The sequence below is a fragment of the Theropithecus gelada genome, chromosome 16 (genome assembly GCF_003255815.1).
Source record: "Theropithecus gelada isolate Dixy chromosome 16, Tgel_1.0, whole genome shotgun sequence".
NCBI classification, from domain to species: domain Eukaryota; kingdom Metazoa; phylum Chordata; class Mammalia; order Primates; family Cercopithecidae; genus Theropithecus; species Theropithecus gelada.
In genome coordinates this window covers 55,990,924-56,008,408 of record NC_037684.1, presented here as the reverse complement: position 1 = coordinate 56,008,408, position 17,485 = coordinate 55,990,924, and the positions used below count along the sequence as shown (strand labels likewise).

At 53.4% G+C, this 17,485-nt stretch overlaps 1 protein-coding gene across 1 annotated transcript in view; it reads left to right on the top strand.

Moving 5' to 3' along the window:
- The first annotated feature begins 5,300 nt into the window (after positions 1-5,300).
- The window catches only part of WDR45B (WD repeat domain 45B), a 32,649-nt gene continuing 20,464 nt past the window's right edge, over positions 5,301-17,485 (top strand). Inside the window, exons 1-2 of the mRNA XM_025362389.1 lie at positions 5,301-5,681; positions 9,893-9,967. Of these exons, the coding sequence (XP_025218174.1) occupies positions 5,615-5,681; positions 9,893-9,967 (142 nt within the window). The 5' untranslated portion in view covers positions 5,301-5,614. The remainder of the gene's footprint in view (positions 5,682-9,892; positions 9,968-17,485) is intronic.

Genomic DNA, 17,485 nt, shown 5'->3' with positions numbered 1-17,485 from the left:
CTGGATGGAGTGCAGTGGCGCGATCTCGGCTCACTGCAAGCTCTGCCTCCCGGGTTCACGCCATTCTCCTGCCTCAGCCTCCCGAGTAGCTGGGACCACAGGCGCCCGCCACCTCGCCCGGCTAGTTTTTTGTATTTTTTAGTAGAGACGGGGTTTCACCGTGTTCGCCAGGGTGGTCTCGATCTCCTGACCTCGTGATCCGCCCGTCTCGGCCTCCCAAAGTGCTGGGATTACAGGCTTGAGCCACCGCGCCCGGCCAAGGGGACCCTGCTCTTGTCCTGTCCCCTCAGGGCGGCCTTGTCTGTGGGGCTGTCAAGTCCAACAGGAGCCTTCCAGTGCCTCGCTGTGCGTGCTCAGGGGCTGCCTCGATCTTTCTTGGTGCCTTTTGAGGTGACAGGAAGATAGCCGTGTAGGCCACGGTGAGAGGCAGGCATACCAGTCTCAGTGCCTTTAACCGGGCAGACGCTGACCTTCCAGTTCAGCTGGAGGAAGACTCCGTGTGTTACTCAAAGCCAATCACCACCCTCTGCTGGTTTCTTGATTCCTCTGCCTTGAATGTTTTTCTTTTTTTCTTTTAGAGACAGGGTTTCACTCTGTTGCTCAGGCTGGAGTGCAGCGGCGCAATCTTGGCTCACTACAGCCTTGGTTCCTGGGCTCAGTGGTCCTCCCACCTCGCCCTCCAGAGTAGCTGACTGCAGGTGTGCACCACCACACCTGCCTTTTTTTTTTTTTTTCAGCGACAGGGTCTTCATAAGTTGCCCAGGCTGGTCTCGAACTCCTGGGCTCAAGTGATCCTCCCAAAGTGCTGGGATTACAGGCACGAGCCACCGTGCCCAGGCTGAAATCTTAGCATTGCTCCACGTTCCACTACAGTTGGGGGTGAGGGTGATGGGCTTCTTAAAAGGCCCTCTAATGGTTCCATCTGTGAAATGGATCCTACATGTAACAGTTCACGTGGGTCCATCTGAATGAACAGTACTGTTATGACTATCAACGCACAGCAGCTGAAGCGGAAGGAGTAAAGTCTTACCTGCCAAGCCCTTGGAGTGGGTTTTAAGGTCTGTTACTGTTGTTGTAATAAACTCCCACAGCCCGGGGGCCTGAAACAACAGAAGTGTGTTCCGTTCACTGTTCTGGATTCCATGTCCAAAATCAGCATCACTGGGCTGAGATCAAGGTGTGGCTCCCTCTGGAGGCTCCAGGAGGGTCCTCCCGGCCTCTTCCAGCTTCAGGGGGCCCCAGGCACTCCTTGGCTTGTGGCCACATCACTGCAGTCTCCATCTCTGTCCCCACATGGTGTTTTCTGTTGGTCAATCCTTCCTCTGCCTGAAGAAGCGTGCGATGGCACTTGGGGACGTCCAGACAATTCGGGACAGTCTTCCTGTCTCAGGGCCTCTCACTTTATCATATCTGCAGAGACCCTTTTTCCAAAATAAGGGAATACCTTCTTTACGTATTTATTAATTTTTTTTTGAGATGGAGTCTCTCTCTCGCCGAGGCTGGAGTGCAATGGCCCGATCTTGGCTCACTGCAACCTCTGCCTTCTGGGTTCAAGCAATTCTCCTGCCTCAGCCTCCCAAGTAGCTGGGATTACAGGCATCTGTCTGCCACCACACCTGGCTCATTTTTGTATTTTTAGTAGAGACAGGTTTTTGCCATGTTGGCCAGGATGGTCTTGAACTCCTGACCTCATGATCCACCCACCTCAACCTCCCAAAGGGCTGGGATGACAGGCGTGAGTCACCGCGCCCGGCCAGGAATAACACATTGAAAGGTTCCAGAGATGACAACCTGGTATCTTTGAGGGCCATTCTGCAGTCTAATACAAACTATCACAAAGTAACACAAAGTTAGAGGCTTAAAGGAACACATTTATTCTCTTACAGTTCTGGAGGAAGAGGCTAAAATAAAGGTGTCTGTAGGGCCGGTTCCTTCTGGAATCTCCAGGGAGAGTCAATCCCTGGCCTCCTGAGCCTCTAGGCAGCGGCATTCCCGGGCTTCTGGCTGCATCCCTCCAGTCTACCTCTGTGGTCACACTACAGCCTTCTCTCTCAGCGACCGCCTTCCCTCTTTCCCGTGAGGACCCTCGTGATCCCGCCTGGATCATCCAGGTCTCTCTCAGCGACCGCCTTCCCTCTTTCCTGTGAGGACCCTCGTGATCCTGCCTGGATCATCCAGGTTAACCTCCCCATCTCAAGGTCCTTAAGGTAGTCACATCTGCAAAGTCCCCGCTGCCATGTATAAAAGCAACACATGCACAAGCTCTGAGCACGGGGATGGGGGTGTCGTTGGGGGCTGTTCTTCAGAGTCAACCACACGCCCTTCCCCTGTTGCAGATTCTTTTTCTGTTGTTGTTGAGACAGAGTCTCGCTCTTGTCACCCAGGCTGGAGTGCAGTGGTGCGAGCTCAGCTCACTGCAGCCTCTACCTCCCAGGTTCAAGCGATTCTCCTGGCTCAGCCTCCTGAGTAACTGGGACTACAGGCGCCTGCCACCACGCCCAGCTAATTTTTGTATTTTTAGTAGAGATGGGTTTTCACCATGTTGGCCAGGCTGGTCTCAAACTGCTGACCTCAAGCAGTCTGCCCACCTTGGCCTCCCAAAGTGCTGGGATTACAGGTGTGAGCCACTGCGCCCGGCCTATTGTAGATTCTTCTCTTGCCCCCAGGAGTAACCATCATCTCCAATTCTGTGCAAACCACCATCCTCCTGGTTTTCTTTATATGTTTGTGTGTGTCCAAATATGTTGTATCTTTAAACAATACATCGTTAAGCCAGGCACAGCAGCTCATGCCTGTAATCCCAGCACTTTGAAAGGCTGAGGCGGACATATCCTTTGCCTAGGAGTTCAAGACCAGCCTGGGCAACATGATGAAACCCTGTCTCTACTAAAAATATAAAAACTTAAGCTGGCATGGTGGTGTGTAGCTGTAGTTCCAGCTACTCAGGAGGCCGAGGTGGTAGGATCACCGGAGCCCAGGAGATAAATGTATGTATGTAACTTCTATTCTCTCCACCCCAAGAGGTGAGACTGCTTTCTGCCTGCCTTGCAGACAGGTGGGCAAGATAAGGCATGTCCCTCACTCCGAGTCACACTTCAGGTCTTCCACGTGGAGACCCCTGAGCTATCAGTGGACGGTGAGATTCCTGGAGCTGCTGGAACAGAGCCCCAGACGCTGGTGGCTTGGACAACAGCCTGTCTTCCTTCCCAGGCTCGAAGGCTCTGGGGAAGAACCCTTCATGCCTCTCCCAGCTCCTGGAGGCTGCCCGCGATTCTGACTTAGGGCTGAGCACTCCAGTCCCACTGGCTGCCAGCGGCGACCTTCCCCTGTATCTCCTCCCTTCCTGTCTCTTCCAAAGGTGCCAGTCTTCAGCTTTAAGGCACACCCCAAATCCACGATGATCTTATCTTGAGATCCTTAATTACTTCTGCAATGATTCTGTATCTAAAGAAGCCCCTATTCTCAGGTTCTGGGTGGACCTATCTTTGTTTTTGGCTTTTGGTTGTTTGTTTGTTTTTAGACAGAGTCTTACTGTATTGCCCAGGCTGGAGTGTAGCGGCACAATCTCAGTTCAGTGCAGCCTCAGCCTCAACCTCCTAGGCTCAAGCCATCCTCCCCACTCAGCCCCCCAGGACACATCTTTTGAGGGCCACCATTCAACCCACTGTGGTGGGCAAGGCTGCTTTGAGTTTCCTGGTTAGGATACAACCAGCGCTGTGTGTGGATGTCCACACATGCCCTTGCCCCTGGCCTGTATAGCCACCGGGAGACTGAGTAAAATGTGGACTGAAGGAGGCCCCAAGGGTGGCAAGCAGGGAAATGAAGGGAAATGCCCCTTACCCACGCCTCTCTCCTTTCCCCATGTGACACTTCTCACAGCAGGTACCAGTATGTGTGCACGGAGGAGAACCCAGTGCCCTCCAGGGAAGAGGGTGCTGAGACCCTGGACTGCACTTAAGTCTCGCCCCAGCTCTGTGATTTGGACCTGGGCCCCTGAGCCCTAGTCACAACCTGGGCAGCCCAACTCACTCTGCCATCGCGAGGCTCCTGGTCACTCTCAGGGAGGAGCCCCTCTTGTGGGGGAATCGAGGTGTTTGATGCCCACGACGCAGAGACCACCTGGCCCAAGTGGGCCAGTGATCTGAGCTTACAGTCCAGCTCCTTCCTCCCCATGGCTGAGAGGTCAGCACCAGCTCAGGCAAGTGGCGAGGGTGGGATGAGGATGACAGACGGGTGGAGGCAGGTGGCTGTGAGGGGACAGTGTCAGAACCTCCTAGGAGATCAGGTGTGCTGCAGGGAACAGGGAGAGCCCAGGAGGGGACAGGAGGGTGAGGAGGGGGAGTGGAGAGGACTCCCTGGGCAGGAGAAACGAGGGTCAGCACTCAGGCCTCCACGGCCATCCACTGCATGAGCCTAGCCCGGGGACAAAGCTCCGTAACCAGGACGCCCTCAGCAGCCTGACCCTAAGAGTGGAGGAGAACTGCGTCCTGTGAGCAACGTGACCTGAGGGCCCGGAGTCCTGCGGGGGCTGTGCTGTGTGAGGGCCACCTGTCCTTTAGGTGGAGTCCTAAAGGGCTGTGTCCTCTATGGGCTGTGTGTCCTAGGGGGCCCCTATGTCTGGGGGCGGGGACTCTGTGACCTGGAGGGGGCCTCTGCCTTGTGGGGGGACACATGTCCTTGGGGGCGCTTCTGTGTCCTGGGAGGCCTCTGTGTCCTGGGGGTCTGCGTGTCTTGGGGGGCCTCTGTGTCCTGGGGGTCTGCGTGTCTTGGGGGGGCTCTGTGTCCTGGGGAGGCTGTGTGTTTCCCGGGGGGCTGTGAGTCCTGGGAGGCCCCTGTGTCTTCTGGGCAATGTGACCTGAAGGCCTGGAGTCCTGCAGGGGCTGTGCTGTGTGAGGACACCTGTCCTTTCGGTGGGGTCCTAAGGGTTGTGTCCTCTATGGGCTGTGTGTCCTGGGAAGGTCTCTGTCCTGGCGGTCTGTGTGTCCTGAAGGGGGGCCCTAGTATTGTGGCGCTTCTGCGCTTGCCTCTCCTGAGGGATGATGCACCGGGCCTCCCTCCCCGGCTCTCCCTCCTTCCTCTGACCGTCAGGTGTCGGTGCCAAGCCCTCAAGGGGCCATCCTCCGTCCCACGGCGACCCCGCGCATGACAAGGCCAGACCCTCCCTCGAACGTGCTCGATGCTCCCGCCTCGCCCGCCTCGCCCCGCCCTCCTCGCCCCGCCCCGTCCTCCTCGCCCCGCCCCGTCCTCCTCGCCCCGCCCCGTCCCTCCGGCCTCGCCCCTCCCCGCCGCTCCCCGCCCCTCCCCGCCTCGCCCCGCCCCGCCCCGCCCCGCCTCGCCCCGCCCCGCCCCGCCCCGTCCCTCCACTCCCCGCCCGGCCTTGCCTCGCCTCGCTTCGGTTAGATGCGCTCGGCGCTCCATAGGCTCCCTGGGGGGCGCGCGTGCACGCACGGACGTCCAGCACGCACGCACGTCCAGCACGCACGCACGTCCAGCACGCACGCACGTCCGGCACTTCCGGCCGCGGCGGCCTCAGCGCCGGCCAGAGGGGACCAGATCGCCGGCCCCCGCGAGAGGCATGCGGCGCTGAGGAGCGGCGGCCCAGCATCGCGGAGCCATGAACCTCCTGCCGTGTAACCCGCACGGCAACGGGCTGCTCTACGCCGGCTTCAACCAGGACCACGGTGAGGAGGCGCGAGGCGCGGCCCTGTCGCCCTGCCTGCCCGGGCCTTCCCGCAGCCCGGGGTTCCCGACTCTCCGGCCTCTCCCGGGCGCCCCTTTCCGGCCAGGCTTTCCCACCCGGAACCCCAGCCTCGCCCGAGCTCCCCTCCGAAGCCCCCGGCTCCGGCCCTCGCCGCCGCTCCCAGCCTCAGCCGGGGTCCGGACCAGGCCCGAACCGGCTCCCACCCTCCTGGCCTTTCGTCCCCCGCTCACCCCCGGGTTGTGGCCGCTCCCAGCCGGCGGTCCCGGGCCGAGGTCGAGGTTGGTGGGAGACGGCGCAGAACCCCGGCCTCCTGCGCGGCCGCCCCTCCCCGGGCGCCACGCCCACTCGGGTCCCCTGGCTCCCTGCGGGCTCCCTGGTTGTCGGGATTTTCCGCGCAGCGTGATTGACGCGCTGCGCGGAACCCCGTTTTGAAAACCCCCTGCTCTTTTCAGGGTGTTTAGCAGGGAGCCCGTGGCTGAGCCGAATCCGCTTGGGTTCACTGGAGCCGCGGAGTCGGCGCCCCTGACGCCTCTGGTGGCGAGTGGCGCGGGTGGGGTGCGGGTCCCCCCTCTCCCGTCGGTTTCAGGCGGAAACTCACTCTCCCCGCCCCCACTCCCCGGGATTTTTCCTCGTGTTTGGTGGAATAAGATGACTTAAGGGAGGCCCGAGGGAAATCCTACTTCTTTTCCCAGGTCGGAATGCAGGTGTAAGCACTGGATGATTTAAAGCGCCCAGGGAAGGCGACCTCCTTCCCCGCAGGTGCTTCAGAGCGGCGCGGTCGGGTTCCCGCGGGAGGCGGGCGGGACCTGGATTCGGATGGCTGCCTCCCCACCTCCCATTTGGAGGGCGCACTTCCCAAAGGTCATGATGGGGAAGAAAAGGAATGACCGTTATTCCGAGACAGACTTCTGCGAGCCTTTACGTGTTGGTTTTGGAAGTTTTGTCTTTGAAGAGAATCCAGGCAGGTGCTGTATGATCCCGTATTTGTGAAGACAATTTTATTTATTTATTTATTTTATTTTGAGGCGGAGTCTAACTCTGTCGCCCAGGCTGGTGCGATGTGGACTCACTGCAACCTCCTCCCGGGTTCAAGCGATTCTCCTGCCTCAGGCTGCGGATTAGCTGGGATTACAGGCGCCCACCACCACGCCTGGCTAATTTTTGTATTTTTAGTAGAGACGGGGTTTCACCACGTTGGCCAGGCTGGTCTCCAACTCCTGACCTCAGATGATCCCCCCGCCTGGGCCTCCCAAAGTGCTGGGATTACAGGCGTGAGCCACCGCACCCAGCTGGATTACACGTACTTAAAAGAACTCCCTCAGTGATTCTGATGCCCTGGGGCCAATCAGGCTTCCTGGGCGCTGCCAGCTTCCCCAGGGTTGTGTGCTGGGGTTTCTCTGGGAAGAAAGTTTTGCTGAGATGGCAAGGGAGATGCCCAGCTTCCTCAGAGGGTGGTTTCCAAGCATCTGGTGTTTGTAATGCCTTCTTTTTACTGAAGTGTGCTATACCTGTAGAAGGGTGGATAGATCGTAAGTGTTCAAGTGATGAATTTTCCAAACTGAACACAGGTGTCACTAACAATTAAGAAATTGAATATACCTGGCCACCCTTGATTCCAATAAATGCTCCCTAGCTGATTTGTGACGTCATAGATTAGTTTTGCCTACTTCTGTACTTTATTTTTGTACTTTTTTTTGTTTCTAGCTTTTTTTTTTTTTGAGACGGAGTTTCACTCTTGTTGCCGAGACTGGAGTGCAATGGCTCAATCTAGGCTCTCAGCAAACTCTGCCTCCCAGGTTCAAGCAATTTTCCTGTCTAAGCCTCCCAAGTAGCTGGGATTACAGGTATGCACCACCACGCCTGGCTAATTTTGTATTTTTAGTAGAGATGGGGTTTCTCCATGTTGAGGCTGGTCTCGGAACTCCTAACCTCAGGTGATCCGCCCGCCTCAGCCTCCCAAAGTGCTGGGATTACAGGCATGAGCCACCGTGCCCGGCCGTTTTGTAGCTTTCTTACTCAACATCATGTTTGTGATTTTTTTTTTCTTCTGTATTGTTGAGTATAGTTGTAGATCTTTTTTTTTTTTTTTTCTTTTCCGAGACAGAGTCTTGTTCCCACCCAGACTGGAGTGCTGTGGCGTGATCTCTGCTCACTGCAACCTCCGTCTCCTGGGATCAAGTGATTCTCCTGCCTCAGGCTCCCAAGTAGCTGGGATTACAGGCGCCCGCCACCGTTCCCAGCTAATTTTTGTATTTTGAGTAGAGTCAGGGTTTCACTGTGTTAGCCAGGCTGGTCACGAACTCCTGACCCCGTGATCCGCCCACCTCGGCCGCTGAAAGTGCTGGGATTACAGATGTGAGCCACCGCGCCCAACCAGATCATTCTTGTATTCCTTTGTGCAGACATACAACAATTCATACATCCATTCTACCATGGTTGGGCATTTGGGTACTTTCCAGTTTTTGGCTATCATAAGCATAATATGAGTAGTAAGAATAATGATTATTCTAGAACATGTCTTTCAGAGAGCATATGTTCACATTTCCACAAGGCATATACTCCTATACACCTAGAAGTAGAATTGACAGTATAGTAGATAGTACAAATAGTTTTCCAAAGTGGTTGTACCACTTTGCCCTCAAATGGCAGGTCTGAGAGTTCCCAAGGCTCTACACCCAGCTCACATTTGGTGTTTTCTCTTATTTTTGGTCATTTTGGTGGCTGTGTAAATCTCTCTGTGTTGTTTATTTGCATTTTCCTGACTTTGTGTTTCTTGACCATTTGGATATCCTCTTGTGACATGTCTAAGTCTTTTGCCCATTTTTCTATTGAGGACTTTGCCTTTTTCCTGTGGATTTCTAGGAGGTGGTTTGGGTATTTCTATTGTTTTTTTTTTTTTGAGACAGAGTCTTGTTGTGTTGCCCAGGTTGGAGTGCAATGGCATGATCTCAGCTCACTGCAGCCTCCCCCTCCCAGGTTCAAGCGATTCTCCTGTCTCAGCCTCCCGAGTAGCTGGGATTACAGGCGCCCACCACCAAGACTGGCTAATTTTTTGGTATTTTTAGTCGAGATGCGGTTTCATCATGTTGGTCAGGCTGGTCTCGAACTCCTGACCTCAGGTGATCCACCTGCCTTGGCCTCCCAAAGTGCTGGGATTACAGGCACATGCCACCATGCCTGGCTGATTTTTGTATTTTTAGTGGGTTTCACCATGTTGGCCAGGGTGGTCTCGAACTCCTGACCTCAGGTGATCTGCCCACCTCGGCCTCCCAAAGTGCTGGGATTACAGGCGTGAGCCGCCACGCCCGGCCTGTTTTGTTTTGTTTTTTTGAGCTGGGATTGCAGGCATGAGCCGCTGCTCCCGGCCTCAAATGGGAATTTTAAGAGGCCTTTGCATTGGTCTTTCACACCCACTTGTGCAGTCATTGCAAGGAACCAGACTTCACGACATTTCATGTGAAAAATAATTGGGCAGTTTGTTTTTTTCTCTTTGCCGCCACAGCTTCGTAGAGCCAACAGTTGGACATGGCATTTCAGGAGACGGATGCAGTCCTTGGGTCATACACAAGCATTAACAACACACTGTCATCTTCGCACTTAAGCGCTTTGTTCAGTTTCTAACGGTGCCGTTCGCTTGTGTGGCTGGTGTGTGGCTTGGAGACAGCGACCAGGATGAGTGACCTGGGTAACTCATTGAGACTCTGACAGGGTTTTAAGGAGTGAGGATGATTTATAGGTGGGACAAAGTCACGGGAGACCACCCTGTAAATGGGAAAGAGCATCCTTGCCTCACCTTCCCGGTTCCTGGATCTAGGACTACCTCTTGTCTCCCAGCACCCTGCCCTCCCCTCACCCGGTGTCCACAGTGGGTGGGATTGTCTGCTTGGTGGCTTTCCTCTAGAGGTGTCCTTTGCGTTTGTCACTCATTGCCCTCCAAGCCTGGGCCACGGGGATGCCACAGAAGGACCCTGCAGTGGGGAAGCTGCGTGAACAACTCCAAGACTCCTTTGCTAAAGGACAAACAAAATGTCCCTCATGAATGTGCTTGTCACTTAGTAACATTTCTGCAAGGAAAGGAGTTGTGACTTAGCACCTATGGTGCCTGTGTGGTTTCAGCATCTGCAGGAGTTCGTAGTAGTTGCCGTTTCTCCAGACCTGGGGATTAATGTCTGTCTTACACTTCTGCTTTAGGATGCTTTGCGTGTGGGATGGAAAATGGATTCCGAGTCTATAACACTGACCCGCTGAAAGAAAAAGAGAAACAAGGTAAGAATTAACGGACATTTCCTGGTTTCTCCCTTTTCCAACCCTCAGAGTCTAAATTTAACCTTGCAGGTGGAGCAGGGCGGGGATGGCTGTTTCTGAGAAGTGGGTAGGGTTCATGGCCCCTCGCCAACTTGGAGGGAGCTGTCCTCTTTCTTCTGTTGAGCTTCTACAGGTGCTGAGGGATCCAGGAGTGTGCTGAGCAGGTTTGTTCACTGGCCTGATTTCTCTAGTGAACTCTAGATCAGCGTGAACTTCTCGTGCCTTTTCCCTGTCACATCAGGGATTTTTGGCAGCAGAAACCTCTTTTCAAATAAACTCTCACCTGTAACCCTGGGATGTAAAACAGTAAGTGGTGCTTTATGTCTGGGAGTTTATTTTGTAAGTCAGGGTGCATTTCCTCAGGCTGCATCCACACTGTGTACATTTGAGTCCTGGTTATGCCCTTTACCAGGTTGCTGTGCAACCTTGGGCAAATTTCTCAGCCTCCTTGGACCTCTTCCCACCCCCACTTTCTGAGACAGAGTCTCGCTGTGTCGCCCAGGCTGGAGTGCAGTGGCATGATCTCGGCTCATTGCAACCTCCGCTTCCCGGGTTCAAGCGATTTTCCTGTCTCAGGCACACGCCACCACGCCCGGCTAATTTTTGTATTTTTAGTAGAGATAGGGTTTCCCCATGTTGGCCAGGCTGGTCTTAAACTTCTGACCTCATGATCTGTGCACCTTGGCCTCCCAGAGTGCTGGGATAACGGGTGTGAGCCTCCCCGCCCGGCTACCTCTCTTTATATGTGAAATAAGGTTGATAACAATGACTGCCTCATGGAGCTATTGTGAAAATGAGTCGGAGTGCGTCAGACAACAGATCAGTGCCTGCACACACGTTAGGTGCTGTGGAGTGTGTGGTGCCACCATCATCATCAGGAGTAGCACCCGCATTACTCTCAGAGGAAGTCAGTGGAATTAGCCAGTGTTACAGGTGAAGTTGGTGGCTTTTCATGCATCTAATTTATAGTTACTTTGTTTCACTTGGAACAGTAAATTGGGACAGTTCTGCTTTATGCAGATAAGTAGTTGCAAAATGTTTTAAAACAGCTGGACTTGCAAATCTCAGGATACTTTTTACTAAATTGACCCAGAAGCTTGCGGAAGAGTTGCAGGCATTGGTGTCCAAGTTGAATCATTAGCAGCTGTGTGGGAAAACCCCCAACCATGTTTCCTCTCCGCTCTTAACACCATGACAGATGTCAGCACAGAAGAAGACTTCTGTGACTGGATGTGGGGCTGACACCATCTACCTAGAGACGGAGTGAGATCCCACAGGCCGAGGGCTCGGTCCCCAAGACTGCCCCAGCCCCACCGGTGGTGCTTGAGTCTGGGCCTTCTAACCTTCAGACAGAAACGCTGCTGCTGATGTGATGGGCAGAGCTCAGCGGGGACGCTTGGTTGCCTGCTGCTCGCTTCCTGCTGCGCAGCCTGGTTCCTGACAGACCACCACTGCCCGGGGCTGCGGACCGCCGTAAAGGACACTGCCAAGAACACAGATGAGGGCAAGCGCAGGACAGGGTGTGGGGGACGGGCCGTGGAGTTTCCAAGCCCTCCCTGGGCGGCCGCCCTCCAGGACCTTCCATGTGCTCAGCTAACCGCTTGGATTTTTATGTGTTTTATTTTTTTACTTCAAAATTCATTTTTCTTTGATTTTTTTCTCTTTTTTTCCACATGTGTTACAAAAAATACCTTTTGGAGATATATATATGTGTGTGTGTATATATATATATATATATATATATATATATTTTTTTTTTTTTTTTTTTCTTTGTTTCGTTTTTTTTTTTGATGTCTTGCTCTGTCGCCCAGGCTGGAGTGCAGTGGTGCGATCTCGGCTCACTGCACACTCCGCCTCCAGGGTTCAGGCCTTTCTCCTGCCTCAGCTTCCTGGGTAGCTGGGACTACAGGCGCCCGCCACCACACTCGGCTATTTTTTTTTTTTGTATTTTTGGTAGAGATGGGGTTTCACTGTGTTAGCCAGAATGGTCTTGATCTCCTGACCTTGTGATCCGCCCACCTCGGCCTCCCAAAGTGCTGGGATTACAGGCGTGAGCCACCGCACCCCGGCCACCTCTTGGATTTTTTTTTTTTTTTGAGACGGAGTCTCGCTCTGTGGCCCAGGCTGGAGTGCCGTGGCCGGATCTCAGCTCACTGCAAGCTCCGCCTCCCGGGTTTACGCCATTCTCCTGCCTCAGCCTCCCGAGTAGCTGGGACTACAGGTGCCCGCCACCTCGCCCGGCTAGTTTTTTGTATTTTTTTTAGTAGAGACGGGGTTTCACCGTGTTAGCCAGGATGGTCTCGATCTCCTGACCTTGTGATCCGCCCGTCTCGGCCTCCCAAAGTGCTGGGATTACAGGCTTGAGCCACCGCGCCCGGCCAGTTTTTTGTATTTTTTAGTAGAGACGGGGTTTCACCGTGTTAGCCAGGATGGTCTCGATCTCCTGACCTCGTGATCCACCCGTCTCGGCCTCCCAAAGTGCTGGGATTACAGGCTTGAGCCACTGCGCCCAGCCGGATTTTTAAGGAAGCTTCATAGTATCTGCATTCATTCTCCCAGTGTGTAGGGTGGGACCCTCTCTACGGAGGGTCTTCAGACCTGCAATCAGGGGGAGAAGGTTTGAGTTCTGCCTGAGCAGGCGACAGGAGGGCAGGAGGGAGATTCTCGTTCCTGAGGCCTGACACACCCAACATTATAACAAAAGACTGTAGCAGGGTCTGGGTGTTAGGAGCCAGGAACCGCCGGTGAAAGCCTGTCTGTGTCTCATAACACCACAACAGCGTATTAGCAACTGCTTCCTAATTAATGAAGTGTTTACAGTAAGTTCAGCATTTCTTATAAAAATGAATGTGACGGCCCATATGGTGACTCACGCCTGTAATCCCAGCACTTTGGGAAGCTGAGGTGGGCAGATTGCCTGAGCTCAGGAGTTCGAGACCAGCCTGGGCAACACGGTGAAGCCCTGTCTCTACTGCAAATATAAAAAGTTAGCCAGGCGTGGTGACGCGTGCCTGTAATCCAAATTACTGGGGAGGTTGAGGCACAAGAATCACTTAAACCTGGGAGACCGAGGTTGCAGTGAGCCGAGATTGCGCCACTGTACTCCATCCTGGGCGACAGAGCAAGACTCCATCTCCAAAAAAAAAAAAAAAAAGTTAAGAAACATCTAAAACTTCTAAATTCCAGAAAAGTATACCATTGTCATGGTTTAGTGCGTCACTCACGTACCCAGTCCTGTGCGTCTGCTGGCTTGGCCGTGTCTGGGGCAGGCTGTCCCTGAGCTTAGCATGCAGTCAGTTCTCACACGTGTGTGTGTGGTGTGCTCCTGTTTCCAGATTATGTGAGTAGATAGGCCCTAATGTGAGATGGATACGGTAGGGCCACACTGTCTTTTTCATGGCACATTTAAACAGTTTGTCTCTGCACTTAGACTTACCTGCTGCTCTGCGTCTGGCAGCTTACAGTTTAACAGTGGAGAGCAGGCCAGGCGCGGTGGCTCACGCCTCTAATCCCAGCACTTTGGGAGGCCGAGGTGGGCAGATCATGAGGTCAGGAGAGCGAGACCATCCTGGCCCACATGGTGAAACCCCATCTCTACTGAAAATACAAAAATCAGCTGGGCGTGGTGGTGCGTGCCTGTAATCCCAGCTACTCAGGAGGCTGAGGCAGGAGAATTATTGAACCAGGGAGTCGGAGGTTGCAGTGAGCCAAGATCTTGCCACTGCACTGCAGCCGGGTGACAGAGCGAGATTCCGCCTCAAAACACACACACACACACACACACACACAGAGCGAGATTCCGCCTCAAAACACACACACACACACCCCCCAGTGAAGAGCAGTAGCAGACTCGCCCTTGTTCCTTTTTATTGTAGTACTTTGCTTTCCTGAGTGGTGGGGAAGGAAGCCTGCATTGCAGTGTGTCCTGGATCTGGGCTTGTGGCATGGTTCTCTGCAGCGTGACTGTGGCATTGAATAAGGAGCCTGTGGGCTCTGAGCAGGACGCCTCTTCCAGATACACCTTCTGCCACTTGGCAGGAACAGGAAGCTGGTAGTTCAGGGAAGCCGCCTTGGGGATCCCTGCTCCTTCAGTCTTGGGGGGCAGCGTTCCCCCACCCTGCTCCACGACATAGGTCCTGCATCCATTGTACACCCAGGTTTGTTCTTTCCAGAGATGGGCTGGCTGTTCTACTCTAGGAGGCCCCTGGACCCCAGGGAAGCAGCCCAGAGTGGAGAATGCAGCTTGTCACGGTCCTCACAGTGGTGCTGTGAGATCACAGCTCAGGACTCGGATTCAGACATACCGCACACGGCCGAGAGTCTACTGCCAAAAACGTTCACTGGTCATGGGAACAAATAGCAATGTTTCAAGAACGATACTTGAAGTATCCAGTGGTTGTAGAAATGTAAGAGTGTGTGGAAAAAGTCAGCTCCAGTCGTCACTTAAAAACACAGCTCTCCCGTATTACAAAGCTGAATAGAACCTGGGTAACTTGGGCCCGGCCCGGCCAGTGAGCTTGCTGGGTCTGCAGGGTGGACAGAGGTGTTCCCAGGCATTCCGCTGTCCAGTGCGGCCTGCTTATGCCAGTGTTCAGACACCCCTTTCCCCATTGTCTTTGATTAGTTTCGTGTCTTTGGCAGCAGGCTCTGTTGGGAGAGTCTGGGCCTGTGGAGGTGAGGTGTAATTACATATTTTGGTTTTCATCCTGCCACAGCCGTGGTTAGTCTTTTTGTTTCAATATTGGCCCTCAGGGGAGGCCTCTGACCTCCTTCTAACCCTGTTCACCCTAACGTGTCCTGTCTCCCCACCGCCACCCCACCTTTCTCTCTCTTTCTTTCTTTCTTTCCTTTCTTCTTTCCTTTCTTCCCTTTTTTTCTTTCACAGAATCTCTCCCAAGCTGGAGTGCAGTGGCTCCATCTTGGCTCACTGCAACCTCCACCTCATGGGTTCAAGTGATTCTCGTGCCTCAGCCTTCCAAGTAGCTGGGATTACGGGTGCCTGCCACCACACCTGGCTAGGTTGTTTTGTTTGTTTGTTTGTTTTGTATTTTTAGTAGAGATGGGGTTTCACTACGTTGGCCAGGCTGGTCTCGAACTCCTGACTTGAAGTTATTTGCCTGCCTCGGCCTCCCAGAATGCTGGGATTACAGGCATTAACCACCACGCCCCCACCCTTTCTAATTGTGGGTGTTAAGACCCTCCCCAGAGAAGGCCGCACCCTCTGCCCCTGGGGAAGGAATGCTGATGTCACGAAGCTTCCATAAAATCCCTGGGAGACAGGGTTCAGCAAGCTTCGTGGAAGCTCTGTGTCCTTCCCCGAATACCTTGCCCTGTGCATCTGTTCATCTGTGTCCTTTGTAATATTCTTTGTTATAAACTGGTAAACATGAGGAAGTGTTTCCCTGAGTTCAGTGAGCTGTGTCAGCAAATTGAACCCAAAGAAGGGGTCACGGGAACCCCAACTTGAAGCTGGTCAGTCAGAAGTTTTGAAGGTTCTGACTTGCGACTGGTGTGTGGTGCAGACAGTCTTGGGGACTGAGCCCTCAACCTGGAGGATCTCATGTCTCCAGGTAGATGCTGTCGACTGAGTGAGAGGATACCCGGCTGGGGTTTGCTGTGTGGTGTCTGCTTTGGTCACAGACGTCCTCTGTGTTGATAACTGTGTGAGAGCAGAGAGAGACCATGATTAGGGGAGAGAGTTTTTCTCCACCACAAGGACTGGGGTGTACCTCAAGTTTTCCTCAGCTGATGTTTAGTAGGAGCCTGTTTTGTGTCCTTCGCAACCTATTGCTGCAGTTTTAGTTGCTATTATAGAGAAGTCCAGCAGCTAGGGACCCTTAGAGATGCAGACGCTGACATCCTGGGCAGACTTGGGCATTTCTTCTTTTTGTTGGATATAGAATGTTCAGGAGTAAATGCTCGGTGCTGCGAAGTAAAACCAGCACTCAGGCAAAAGTTTAATTCTCTCAGCAAGGCAATTTACTTCTGCAGAAGGGTGCCACTTGCATCAGTCAAGATGGCAAGAGCACAGAGAACAAAGGAGACCAAGGGGATTTTATCCTGAACGCAGTCCCTGTCTCTGCGTCACTCCCCCGTGGGCTGGAGTCGGACGGCACAATCTGAGCTGACCTGATTGGCTGCTTGTACATGTTTTTCTCAATATAGAAGGGGAGGGGTGTGAGGTACAGAAGTGGAGCGTGTGAGACGTGCAGTTCCGGGGAACACTGGATACAGGCAACCGAGGGAACAGGTGTGAGTTGTTGATTAGAGCTGACGGGAAGCAGGTAGGCTGTTTAACTGGGGGCAAGAAAGAACAAGAAAGTTGAGTTTGAGAACAAAGGATAAGGAAGTTAGCAGGCTAAATAAACCCTTTGAAGAGAAACTCAGATTTATTGTATCTTACATTTTTCTGTAACAAGGACTGTTCTTCGTAATATTTTAGTACCAGCCCTTGGGGTCTGGAACGTAGGAGGCTCTGAAAGTAACCCTGGTCTTTCTGTGGGGAGACCCTCTCTCCCTCTTCAGCCGCAGGAGGTGGGGGCCAGGTGCTATGGGAGAATCTCTTTGGCAGGGGTTTAAAAGTCCTCTCTAACTCCTGAAGTTGGGCTGTTACCTCTGATTACTTTTCATTGCAGGAAAGGCCTTCACTCTCCTCCTCTGCCTCTTCTCTTGATTCTGAAAAATCTGTTGTTTTTTTTCTTTCCATGGTTAAAACTCAGAGACTGTATAGCTAACTGTGCTGGTGACTGACTGTGTTTGTCTTAATTCTTAATTCTTTTTTTTTGTTTGTTTAAGACAGTCTTGCTCTGTCACCCATGCTGAATGGGTGCGATCCCAGCTCACTGCAGCCTCTGCCTCCCGGGTTCAAGTGATTCTCCTGCCCCAACTTGCTGAGTAGCTGGGATTAGACATGCATGTACAGGCCTGAGCCACCACACCTGGCCTTTTTATTTTTTTTTTAATTGAGGCAGTGTCTCACTGTGTTGTCCAGGGTGATCTTAAACTCCTGGCCTCAAGTCATCATCCCGCCTTGGCCTCCCAGAGTGCTGGGATTATAGGTGTGAGTGAGCTGCTGCCACCACGCCTGGCAAATTTTGTATTTTTAGTAGAGACGGGGTTTTTCCATGTTGGTCAGGCTGGTCTTGAACTCCCGACCTGAGGTGATCCGTCTGCCTCGGCCTCCCAAAGTGCTGGGATTACAGGTATCAGCCCCCGCACCCAGCCAACATTTCTTCTCTTAACCATTAGCCAGAATCACATCTTGCTAAGGGAATGACTTGTTGCTTTTAGAACTTGAAAAGACGGCCTTGCACAGTGGCTCACGCCTGTAATGCCAGCAGTTTGGGAGGCCGTGGTGGGTGGATCGCCTGAGGTCAGGAGTTCAAGACCAGCCTGGCCAACATAGCGAAACCCGTCTCTACTAGAAATACAAACATTAGCTGGGTGTGATGATGAGTGCTTGTAATCCCAGCTACTTGG